This window comes from Eurosta solidaginis, chromosome 5 (genome assembly GCF_040869045.1).
Source record: "Eurosta solidaginis isolate ZX-2024a chromosome 5, ASM4086904v1, whole genome shotgun sequence".
Taxonomy (NCBI): Eukaryota; Metazoa; Arthropoda; class Insecta; order Diptera; family Tephritidae; genus Eurosta; species Eurosta solidaginis.
In genome coordinates, this window is record NC_090323.1 from 208,101,426 (window position 1) to 208,115,003 (window position 13,578).

The 13,578-nt window shown below is 35.2% G+C and overlaps 1 protein-coding gene across 2 annotated transcripts in view; it reads right to left on the reverse strand.

Annotated features, from left to right (window-relative positions):
* Nucleotides 1-13,578, reverse strand: part of Fife (regulating synaptic membrane exocytosis protein fife) — a 297,378-nt gene that overhangs the window by 29,311 nt on the left and 254,489 nt on the right. For both annotated transcript variants that reach the window (XM_067787840.1, XM_067787838.1), the window contains exons 11-12: nt 11,437-11,618; nt 7,987-8,714 (exon numbers count right to left, since the gene is read on the reverse strand). In XM_067787840.1, coding sequence (XP_067643941.1) covers nt 7,987-8,714; nt 11,437-11,618 — 910 coding nt within the window. The remainder of the gene's footprint in view (nt 1-7,986; nt 8,715-11,436; nt 11,619-13,578) is intronic.

The following is a 13,578-nucleotide window of genomic DNA, read 5'->3' on the forward strand; positions in this document are numbered from 1 at the left end:
AAAATTACTAAATAGAATGGACCACCTGATTTGTAGTTGACTATCGCTGTTTCATTCTGTATCTCTTTCTATCACCCGCTGATGATAGCCGGCCCTATGCGCCGCCATATTGAACACCCTGTCAAAACTCTAAAAAGTAGCCACATTGAACACCCTGTCAGGCAGTTGACAGATAAGATATCACACTTGTTTTATCCACAATGTCATCGACTTTTCGATAGGATTTGGGCTAAGGAAAGAAAGTTCCACTACGCATACCCAAAAAAATAATTTTCGAGGCTGCGAAATTTCATTTTTTTTTTTTTACTTTTTTTTCGACTTTGATTTTTAAGGTTTTTGTCATGACTTACTAAACCTTTATTTATTTTTTTTTTTAAAAAACTGTTATCGACAACGTTTTAGCGGACATTTTTGTGTCGGACAGGGTATACACGGAAATTTTACAATCAAATGAAAATTTTTTTAGTAGGTCATGAAAAAAACCTTAAAAATTAAAGTCGAAAAAAAGTAAAAAAAAAAAAATTTTATTTGACAGGCTCAAAAAATATTATTTGGGTATGCGTTGTGGAACTTTTTTTCATGAGCCCAAATTCTATCGAAAAATCGATGGAGCGATATCGGTTAATAAATCGACCCAGTCTAATATACATACTTTTTATGTATATGAAATATAATGAATAAAATAAATTTGAGCTAATTTATTAATTTTTAAGAAATTGTTCAACCCGATGGGACTAGTATATTAACTAGTAGGCTGCTGATGCAAATATCGACTAGTATATCTACTGGTGTGTTAAAATGATGCATAGACTGTGTAGTATGCCAACTGGTATGTTTATGTTGAATACAGTAGCTATTATGTCAATTGGTAAGATATTGATGTATATAATAATTAGTACGCCAACTGGTATAATGCTGGGGCAAAGGCTTACTAGTATGTTAATTGGTATGACCCTGATGGATATGCTGACTAGTATGGCATCTGGTACGATGTTGGTGTATATAATGACTAGTTTGTCAACTGGTATGATGCTGATGCAGAGACTGGCAATTGATATTTCGTTCGGCATCGCCTTGTTACAAATACCAGTTGCTATTATGGAAAAATTACAGAACTCATACTAATTGGGATTTTTGGCAAACTAGTATTCGTCTAGTATACAACTAGTTGGTTTGACTGCAGGGTATTAACCACACAAAGCAAACAGCAAAGGCGTTTCAAGTGCATAGCTGGATATGTAATGTTAAGTTTCACCCGAACTTACACTTCCTTACTTGTTTTAAAGTTGAATTAAGAAAATCTGTTTTGCCTTAGAAATTATAAATGCTATAGATTTTGGTAGAGTATAAATGAACCGTTTAAATGTTGATAGCTTTTCTCTATGCTGAAGTTTAGTATGATTTGTAAGAATATGCAACTTTCACGACAATCTTCATCACAAAACAGCAAGTCAATGAACAAAAAACATACCAAAGGAGTTCAGAATTTTATGTATTTGATGTTGGAAACGTTGCTAGAGCAAATTAAAGTTACGGATTGTGAACAACTGGTTTTCATTTTCAATTTTTTCTTTCCATATTTTGTTTTGCTTTGACAGTTGTTGATTTGCTATACAAAATTGAAAAAATAAACTACGGTTTTTGATGTTGCGTATTTGCCATGACGTAGCAAATGCATAGCCATGTATTTTGTTAGTGTATTGTAAAAAAAGTGCTACACAAATTTGTAATACAAAGGTGCCAGACCATTTGCACAAAATCCTGAACTCCCTTATTGATTGAAATAACTTGTAAAACAAATTATAAAAGCTGAAGCGGCTTGAAACTTAGTTCTCACCATAAAACTGATATAACAGGAGCATATACATATGTATTATTTGAGTATATGGTTATTTTTACACAAGTATGTACATATGTATGTAAAATATGTACGTATGTAAAAAAAATGTCAAAAACCAACTTCTTCGGGCATTAGCAAAACAGAACAAAACTCTCAACAAACCAATAAAACAAAAAAACTTTTATGTAGGTTTGTATTTTCTTACCAGTTTGTTCACTTGTTGAGGATGTCAATTCTATTGAATCTTTGTTTGGTTTTGTGTTAATTTGTTATTATTTTCGTTTTATTGTTTTTAAATTGAAAATTTTGCCAATTTTAGTTATGTGAATTAAAATTTTTTTGTTGGTAATTTTACTCACTCAACAAATTATTGTATAGTGTTTTTGTTGCAATAATTTGATAGTTATTGTTGCTATCATTGTATTAGATTTGCATGAGCCTTTTGTCAATTATTTATATGTATATGTATGTTAATAAGTATTTGAAATGTGCTTGATATGTATACAGTAGGGTTCGTAAAATTATTCGATTAATCGACTAACTGGTTAACTGATTATTTGGCCTTAAACCGTTAGCATGCTTACTAATCGGTTAGCGGTATTCGAATAGTCGCCTAGCTTCGACCAATCGAAGAGTCGCTTTCCTTCGACTATTTGAGTCTGAAACCGTCTTTGAAATTTTTGTAACATATGTAAAAAAAAATTGAATACACAAACAACAGCTGATTGCTTTTTCTTGCTTATTTATGATACAACACCTTGTAAAACAGTATGACAGTTAATCGAAATCAATGAAAATTTTCTTTTGACTTCACATTCTTCTGCACGGCGAATTTGGTGAATTCCCTTTACCTTCACTTTGCACGGATTCACCTTGTAACAAATGTAAACTATTTTGTATACATTCAAAAATATACATAAATACGGAAGAAAAAAAGCAGCGAAATGTGGTGGCATCTTGTGCAATAATTTGGTGTGGAAAGTCGCCCACGTATTCGCGTCAATTAGAGCTTCTGAATTAATCAATAAAAAAGTTAGAAGAAATTTGTAGCTGCTCAATGACGTATTGAGTTTTAATTCCATCAGTGGCTCATAAGCGCCAATTGTGAAAATCTGGGATTAAAATACACTCGTTGAGTTTAGAAGGCGCGTATGAATGGACCTGGCTAGGGTAGTCGCAAAGACTCCTGCTCTCACACCACAAAAGTTCAAATTTCTGAGTAAACTCTACGTATTTCCAACCAGTGAAGATTTGAATTTAATGTTTTGAGCCTCTAATTGCACTTTAACTGCATTCCTCTATCCGCCGTTGTTTAAAAAAAAAAAAAAAAATCTGCGTTGCCAGAGTCCGACCTATATATACCCTATAAAGTTGAATGAAGCGAGAAGCTCTCATAAGTTATGAATCGCTCTCCGTGAAATTTAATTATATTTCAGCAATGTGATTTTATATTTCAGTCTTCTTCATGTCGTCACGTACCAAAAGCCTAATACTTGGTAAATACCGCAGTAATCCTTCACATATCCCTACTATCCATCATAATAATGGTTATTTCGTTATAAAAGGTCACCGATTTCTACAGACTATACAGGACTACAATCTTTTCTACTTATTACTAGTTATAAAAAAAAGAGATTTTGATAAAACAGAAAACCCGAGCATGCTCAGCTGCCATCTCATGTCCGCGTATATTGTAATACGTAATACTACTGCACCAAAATTAAGGGAAAGCCTTGTCGACTAGCCAAATCTTTATATATTTTTCTGTGCATAGTTTCTAGACCGGACAACCACCTTTGAAATCCATTTGGATAAGTTGTAATGAAACTGCCCCCCAAAGTTCCAATATTTAACAAATAATATGCAGAGTTAATTAGGAAATAATTTGATGTTAGTGCAGTTACATTTCTAAATGTAAAAATCTAACTAAATATATATTCGATTAAAAGAAAATAAACGGTTAACCGAATAATCGAAAGTGAATGGTTCGCCGAGTAGTCGACAGCTTTTAACTACTCGAATATTGTTAACAGAAAGCATTAGGCGACTTCTGTCACAATCGAATAAATCAGGTAATCGATTAACCGATAAGTGCGAGCTCCCGAGTATGCAAATCAATAGGCATGTAATAGACAATCATACAAATTTGTTGGTAAATACATAAAGGTATATACTGTGCTCTATTGTGATTTTAGTGACTAACAATAAAGTTGAAATTTAGCAGCAAAATAATAATATTTGAGTCAGTGTTGTTAAGGAATGCATTCGATTTGAATAATCATTTCTTTGATTGATTGATTAATTTTTGTTAGGCCGAAATAATGAATTAAAAATTTTAGGCTTATTCTTTTATGCATTCCGGACTAATTGCTCTTTTTTATTTCCCTTATTTATTCCATGGATTGCATTAAATGGACTGCAATACACGGAGGAATGCATTCTGTAATCATTTTCCATTCCTTTTGCTTTTCAATATTATTATTCATTTGCGTAAGTTAATTTTGTTGTTCCATAAGAGGAAACCTTTTAAATTTTATTAATCTTCATAAGGAATGCAAACAGGAATATTTAGTACGACTAACGAAAACGAATTATGACTAAAAAAATGTAATCATTATCAAAAAAAAAAAAAAAAAAAAGGAATAAATGCCGAAATCCAAAAGTGCTAATTCGGGAATGGGATTGCATGTGCTGCATTCAGGCGGGATTGCATTCCTTAACAACTCTGATTTGATTGCAGTGAGTACTTTGACATTTGTGTGATACACTCATTTAATTCTACAGAATTTAATTTTTTATTTTAATATTTTACAGAATTATTATTTAGCACTTTTTTTATTAATTTACTTTTTGTTTAATCAAATATTAATGTTGTTGTTTTAGAAACTAACATTGTACTAATTTCGATAATGCGCATTCATTTAGTGCACGTCCAAGTGTAAGGCGTATCTAAGCTTTGATAATGCGACACCGTTATTGAGGCTAAATAAATTAAAAAAATTTAAGGTGTTTACCAAAAGAAAAGAAGTCAGCAAAGTAGTTGAAATAATTTTGAGAGGAGCATTTGTTGATAGTTGAGTTGAAAGTGAAAGCAGGTGCGCAAAAAAAGAAAAAGATAAAGAGAGATAAGAGCATATTGCATGGAAGCACGGAAAGAGAGAGAAAGAAATAATTTGTAGAATTAGCAATTAGTAGTAAAAATAAAATAATTTTTTTAATGGAAATTTTCAACAAAAAAAAAAAAAAAAAATTTAATCATGTTGATACATAGCATAAAAAAGCAAAGGTGTTTAAGAAAATCAACAGAGAGAAATACAAGAAAAAATTACATTTTTAGTGTTAAAAAAAATGATAAAAGCTTAAAGTTGCATTAAATAAAACAAAAAAAAATCAATTGCACTTAGTGTCAGTATAGCATAAATATAAGATAGCGAGGGAATTGAGAGAAATATACATTCTAAAACATTGAACCTTTTTTTTCACGTAATGATCCATGAAGTATACTAATTGCGTTGTCTCGAAACTGATTTGGATTCTTACTGTGGTCATGTCCGAGTTACTCTTTTTTTGCTCTTGCTTGAGGTTTCTCCTAGGTATCAAAACAATACTGTAAATAATGTGACAATTTCTCGATTTAGCAGCCCAAGCGCACGACTAAACATTGGGGTACCTATTTATCCGGTTGGAGCCAGATACCGAACGTGCCACGCAAAACATTTACATGTAACGCATACAAAGACGATTTTCGGAATCAGTACTGCAGGATTCCCGATGAACAACAAACAGTACCAACGCGGCAGATGAGACGTCTGAATAGACATTGCGATGATTATGTTACGCTTGCAATGCTTCTAAGTCACGCAGAGTAACGTTGAGGGGAGAAAGGCAAGTATACTATTAGAAGAATGAAATCGCAGAGCTGCGTAAAATATGCCACAAGTCGCAAAGGGTAGCACAGCGTGGTTGGCCTGAGGCTATGAAAAAGTCGAAAGCGTACAAAGGAGTGAAGAAAGCTCTCGGTAATGTCAGCACGCACCCCTTGACCTATAAAAGACCCCCAGCGTATTAGGGGACTTAGAATGTACCTGCGGTAAGAATGCCTAACGTAAAAGGCGTCTAAAATACCTAAATGATCAAAGCGGTTGCCAGCGCAATTAATTTTCTCCAACTAAATATTCAAATTCACCTACCAGTGGCGAATCCAGTTTCTTCCGCAGGCGAGGCTCGGTTGACGCCAAGCTCCTCATAGAACAAAGTGGTTGGAGGCGGCATGGCCTAGAAGGCTGCATGTGGTCATTTTAAGTCGTCCCATAGATGGTTGGGCTAGTACCTTAATGGTGCTTATTGCCGGAACATACTGGAACTACATATATCCGATCAACATCGATAACACTCCCCGAAGGTTTTGGCTACAAAAACAACCACAACAAATCTTGAAAAGCGAAGCGATCGGGATAGCTGCTAATAATTGCCCAGATAGACATAGATTGCATATGAACAAAAAATGTATCGAAGCTAGAACATTTGTCAGCAGGTAAAAGACAACACTGGTAGTTCTCAATCTAAAAGCGAGCGGAGACCTCAACTCCACATAGTCTTTAAGCCCACTGTACATTTTGGGCATTGAAACAGTGCCTCACGGTAGCAATATAGGACGGGGCGGCTGTCCAAGCGACCTAGGGTTTCCGGATAAGGCAGTTCACAATATAGATGCTAAAGCAGAAAAGATAGACTCCGCTAAGAAAGCAAAACAGTACACCATGAAGCAAGACGATGATGTGCGTAGGTCAAGCTGGATGTCAAAAATGCTTTTAACTCAGGCAAGTGCGACGACATGCTTGAGGTACTAGAACCTTATTAGAAAGTACCGCAACGTCTGCCAGAAATCTTGAGGGACTGCTTGAGAGAACAGTATCGAATTTACCAATGCGCTAACAGTCAAAAAAAAAGAAAGGACAACAGACATAGTAGCCCGGGATTCGGTAACAGGTCCCGATATCTGCAATATTACTTCCGACAGCCTCATTCGGTGGGATGCCAGAAAGCACCTTCCTTGTCTCTTTCTAGACGATGTGGCAGCTGTCATAATACACCGAGCTGTGGGTTGACGCAGCTTAAACTTCACCAAGATATTTGCTGGCTGATCACGGTCTTAAGCTGGCAATAGCAAAAACGGAAATCGTAATTGTAACGGAAATGCGGATCCCTACTGTCACTAACATGACGGTTGCGGACTAGCAAATATAAACACATATTTCCACGAAGTATTTTGGTGAGATATCTGCGCAGATGCAATGAAAAATCTGAAAAAAACGGAAACGCCCCTACCTCAGATCAACGAAGAGAGGCGCTGCTAATAGCTCTGGATTACCGCATGGTATGGGATATCTCTTCAAACGTGGAAGATAGTGGGGCTTAAAACATCTCGATAAGTGCATAAAGCATTTCTTTTTTCCACGAAGCTAAAAAAACACTTCAGCTTATTAACGAATTTTACTTGTGTGACCTCCCTCTTTTATAGTCAGGAATTATACGTCTCTGGATTGTTCGCCATGTTTCAAATATTGCGGTTACTTCCTTTCTGCACACACGTGAATGTGCAGTCTTCGTTATCCCCATTCTGTTATAGGTTTTTTTTTTGTTGCTGTAGCAGTTTTTGTTAATTAAGTGCGGAGGTAAGAATAAAATAAATCTCCGTGGACCGACGGGCACTAGACACAAATATCATGTCCAACACTAATTTCAAAGCAAAGACGTCGCCGCAGAAGCGGGAACTACACTGGTATAAGTCGTATTTAACACGGCTCTGACCTTTTATTTTAGTATGACCCTGTTTGGGTTGTCAATTTCTGTTTCCGAGTGAATTCTCAGATAAGAGGTATGACATGTGATCTTCAAGTAACCCATTAAGTTTAAGTTAACAGAAGATTTATATCATTCTCAATTCCCTCGCTTGCCATTTTTTCGAAGTGACAAACTTTTTCACGGCTCATACTTCAACTCGTTCATAAGCATATACTACACTTATATGCACTCACACATACATACAAATACATGTACACATGTAAGTATGTATATAATAATATACATATGACATGCACATTTTCATTTACACAAAACCCATATATATTTACAAATGTACTTACGTCTTGATCCTGCTCTCTTTTGTTGTTCTGTACCCAAACTCATTGCACGACCAAGTTCTCCTCTCACTTGTTTCAATGATTTCAAAATTTCATCTGGATCACGACGTGCCACCGATGAACGTCTTCTACCCACATAATATGATGACGGCGGCGTTTGTATTGCATCTTCTTCGCGTATCTTATCAGGATCTTGAAATGACGAACGTCGCGATCCGGGCAATGAACGTGAAAAATCTTTACCCAATTGATACACCTCCACTTCGAGCGTTTCCGACTGCGAGGAACCACGCCTTGAGCCAGCCACCCAGGCGGCATCGGGATGCAGCAGCGAAGTGCCATCGCCGATCGAATCGACATCATCCGATATGGAACGTTGCATATTGTAATCGCGCCTTAATAAACGTGACACATCACCGCCCGGACAGCCGGCGGCAATGGAGCCGCGCGGTGAGACGCTTGGCGATTTGGACATGCTAATGCCGCGCAGCCCCTTCGGATCGTCTAGTCGACACCAAATGGCGCGATCATCGATAAATGCTTGCTGTAATTCGACTGTACATTCGCCAAGAAATATAGATTCAGTGTGGGGCACAAGATCCCATAATTGTACGTCTATGTAGCGATCCATGAGGCTGTCGGCATTCATATGTGAAAAGGATAGCGTTGCATTCCAGATCGGATTTTGTGTGGGACGACTGACTTCGGTTTGTTGATAACTGCCGTCGCCACTGTAAAAGAATAAATGAAAGGTGGGTAGTAATTTTTTGCGGCAAGAAGCGGCAAAGAAGATTAATAGCTTTATGGTTTGGAATTTTAAAAGTGTAGAACCCGAAAATATTGTACCATTTTCATTTCGTCTCAAAGGGACATATTTTGTTAAAGTGCATTATAGGTTTTCTATGCAATAAGATTCAGGTTGATATTTACTATTCGAAATTCATATAATTTTTATAATAAAAATTAAAATTTCTGTGCGTATGCCCATTATGAGCTTCCACAAGCTTCAGTTGATCTCCGTGAAATTCTTAAGTTTGTTGTTGTATAGTTTAATACTGTTCGCTATGTTTGGGACTAGAAACGAAAACACAAGTTTCATTGAAAGGTGGAAACAAGCCAACGAAGGAACCAACCCTTTCCAATGATGACCTTGAAAACATTCCAAAGACTATTTATAGTGTCAGGGTATGGACCTATTATGCCTAGACCCTTAATGAAAAGTAGTATGTTGTTGATGGGAAGGTGCATACCAGAAATGCGATGATTATACCAAAATTTCAAAACTGTCAGGTCCTGCGGAGATTATGGAATTACTGTGCACAGAGCTAATGAAAACAGACTCCGCCTGCAACTACTATCGGTATGAGTTGTCAACAAGGGCCATTTTTAGATCAGCCCCAAAACTATGGTCTACAAAACATTATTCATTTGCGCTTTGAATATAAGAAGGAGTGTAAGTATTCGAACTACGAATGTAGCGGAGCATATTTTTCACTTATTCTGATTTGCCGCTAAGCAGCTTATAGGCCCACGAAAATTATCGTGACACCAAGAGACAAGAAAGACGCCTGTTCGAACAAAGAAAAAAAAAAAAACAATTTTGAGTTCCTGCTCGAACAGCATTGCCGATGACTTGAACGACGCATAGAGCGTTCTGAAATTATGGATAGATCACTTCTCATTGATTCAAATTGAAGGGAATAGTAATCTTGAAATGTCACGAAGTTACGATGTATGGTAACTAGTTTCGACTATCGAATAACGCGCTCCACCATTTTCTTGGTACAGTACAACTTTGGTAATGCGTACAGGCGCTCTTGTCTTTGTGCCTCTCTGGCTTTGCGGAAGAGGACGACAGCCCTTGGAATTTATAACTAGCATGTGTCAGTAAACGTTAAGAAAAATTAACTTACACGCTTTTTTGAATTCGGTGAGGTTAGAAGGGTCTAGTAGCAAAATATATAAGAATAATTTCGGGATTGTCTCGGAAAAGTTTACGGCAATATTTGCTAGATAAAATAAACTTTCTTCCGAGGCTGCAAGTGATATTTTGGGACAATGTAAGGCTTTGCTTCGGTTTCATATCGTATATTGCACAGACTGTTGCCATTTTTAGATCAGCCCCAAAACTATGGTCTACAAAACATTATTCATTTGCGCTTTGAATATAAGAAGGAGTGTAAGTATTCGAACTACGAATGTAGCGGAGCATATTTTTCACTTATTCTGATTTGCCGCTAAGCAGCTTATAGGCCCACGAAAATTATCGTGACACCAAGAGACAAGAAAGACGCCTGTTCGAACAAAGAAAAAAAAAAAAAAACAATTTTGAGTTCCTGCTCGAACAGCATTGCCGATGACTTGAACGACGCATAGAGCGTTCTGAAATTATGGATAGATCACTTCTCATTGATTCAAATTGAAGGGAATAGTAATCTTGAAATGTCACGAAGTTACGATGTATGGTAACTAGTTTCGACTATCGAATAACACGCTCCACCATTTTCTTGGTACAGTACAACTTTGGTAATGCGTACAGGCGCTCTTGTCTTTGTGCCTCTCTGGCTTTGCGGAAGAGGACGACAGCCCTTGGAATTTATAACTAGCATGTGTCAGTAAACGTTAAGAAAAATTAACTTACACGCTTTTTTGAATTCGGTGAGGTTAGAAGGGTCTAGTAGCAAAATATATAAGAATAATTTCGGGATTGTCTCGGAAAAGTTTACGGCAATATTTGCTAGATAAAATAAACTTTCTTCCGAGGCTGCAAGTGATATTTTGGGACAATGTAAGGCTTTGCTTCGGTTTCATATCGTATATTGCACAGACTGTTGCCAGATCATTCTAGAATCACTTTTGAGTTCGGCCTATTTCTAAAACATTTCGGCATTGCTTCCGGAGCTATTTAGAATCATTAAGAATTTATTCAGAATTACAAAATATGAGAAAGGGAAGAATAAATTCCAGTCAATTTGTTTTTTTTTTTTGATGAGTCGGATCTGACATGCATAACATTGAAGAAGTTTCAAAAGGTGGCGTTATATATTCAATTTTAAAGCAGTTAATATCCCAATTCAATGACAGCGGAGTTATCTGCTGTCTTCTGCTATGTATAGTACTATTTTTTAGAGTTCTTTTCCTTTCACACAATACTACATGTGTATTAATAAGAAATGAAGGGCTTCATTCTGTATTGCGAACGATAGCTTTGACGAACTATTCGCCGCCAAACGATTTCGTCTAGCAATTGTATTTTCTATCATTTTCGTTCGAGCTTTACGTTTTTTACTTTATGTCAAACATGAAGGCGAGAAAGCAAGGGTCAAATGATATGTTTTCATCGTTTACATAGTGCAAATATACTAGCGATTCGTGTTTGATGCGAAACGAACGTTCGTTTCGTAACATAGAATGAGGCCCTAATTGAGCATCAAAGTAAAAACACAAACTTACCATTTGGGTAAAATTCGCACTTTAGCATACGCCTCTGGTAGATTGCCATGTCCATAAGCCTCATCGCGTAACGCCAAATCATCAGCAGCCATAAGTGAAACCACCAATTCATTGCGATCATTGTTATACCAAACTTGTAGTTGTACACGACCAGTTACTTGCTTTTCACGTGCAATTTGTTCCTGTACACATACGTTGACGTGAGAACGAAAGTTGCAGGAAAAAAATATATTTCAAGAAAAACAGTTTATGAAAACTTAAAGAAAAATTGATGCAAAATAATGTAATATTGTTTAAATAATTAGTGCTGGATAAGTAACGTAGGATCTAATTTTTGGAATGGAATATTTAAAAAAGATTAAACTAAGCTTTAATATATGATTATAACAGTAAAGGCGCCTACCTACGTATATATTTAGCTATTTAAATAAGTTACTCTCTTCAACAGCTTACTTAACAAGGTGGATAAATTCTGGTTGATTTGATAGCATTCAATTCCTCTTTTGCTGGTAATCTTTAAGCAAAAAATCTACGTAATCCAATACGATTACTTTAAGGAGATTTGCACTAAGCAAAACAATGGTTGTTGTTTTATTGTGTGTGAGTTTATGTATCTACGTTTGTTTATATGGTGTATAGTTTGGCGTGTAAAGGATTAAATGAAGTTTTTTTGTGTGTAATAGTAAAGAAAAATACAATGTTAAATAATAGTAAAATAAATTGGCAAATTAGTGAAAATAAATCAACAAAAAAAATTAAGTTAGAAAAAAATCAAGAAAAAAACTTAAACTAAAATACAGCAAATATTGACTCCTACATTCATTCATGGTGACATACTACGTTCGTGTATAAAATTAACATAGCGGATCTATTAATTAAGCATAAAAACATGCACTATGACTAAATGGAAACAGTTACATATACATATACATATATACTTATATACAATTTTTATATTGTTATTTTATATAAATTTGTATGGCAACAAGTTTTGGAAAACAAAAAAATTGGAACAAAAATAGAGAACATATCCCCTACTAGCTGGAATATCATCCGTTCTCACAAGCTAGTTTGAAAAAGCTTTATCTGAGATCTTTATAGACAAGTTGTCGGTTTGTTATCGAAAAGTTATCGATTTTTTAACGATTAGTTATCGAAAATTGATTGATTTGTTTTCATGATCAAGTGTCAAGAGTAAAATTAAAAGTTTATGATTTGAAATCGACTAGTTTTCAAAAAATTGTCGATTCACTGTCAAAAAAATATCGACTATTTATCGAAAAGTCGTAGATAGACATGCATAAGTTATTGATTTTTTACTGATTTGTAATCGGAGTGTTACAAGTTATAGTTGTTATCAATGTGTTATCAATAGGTATTTGATTTGGTTTAAAACGTTATCGATTTGTTATCGACTTATTATAGAAAAGTTATAGATTAGTTACTGAAAAGTGATTGATTTTTTTTTTCAAAGTGTTGTTGATTACACTGGATCACAAATTCCAATTTTTTTTCTGCACAATTTTTATAGCAAATTTTATTACCTCTTAAAAGCTTCAAACCGTTTTGGAATTGCTCAATTCGTTCTTGAGATATATATGATTAAGTGGACCCAATTTTTTTTTTTTGGAAAAAAAACGTTATTCGTAAATATCTCAAAAACGTTACCATGGAATTAAAAATAACCTTGATTTTCGAAATCAGGGGATGATTTTACATAGGAATTTCATAATGGCGTCTCTGGTGAATTTTGGCTGTAAACCAGTGTTATCTATTAAAAAGTTGCCGATTTGGAATCGACTAGTTTTCCACAAATTATCGATTTTCTGTCAAAAAATATCGATGATTTATCGAAAAAATTATTTGCAATCGGAATTTTAAAAAATTGTTATCAACGTGTTCGATTTGCTTTTAAAAAGTTATCGATTTGTTATCGAAAATTATCGATTTAACGTAAGAAATTTACCAATTTGCTATCAGCATGTAATCGGTGCTCTAACTATGACGCATCGCTTTGTTCTGACTATACATGCCATGACAGACTATAACATGCCGGTAAGCAACCAGAAATAAACCGATGACCGGGCGATAACAAATCGATAGCAAATCAATATCTCGACGATTATTACTCCCTCTCTATAA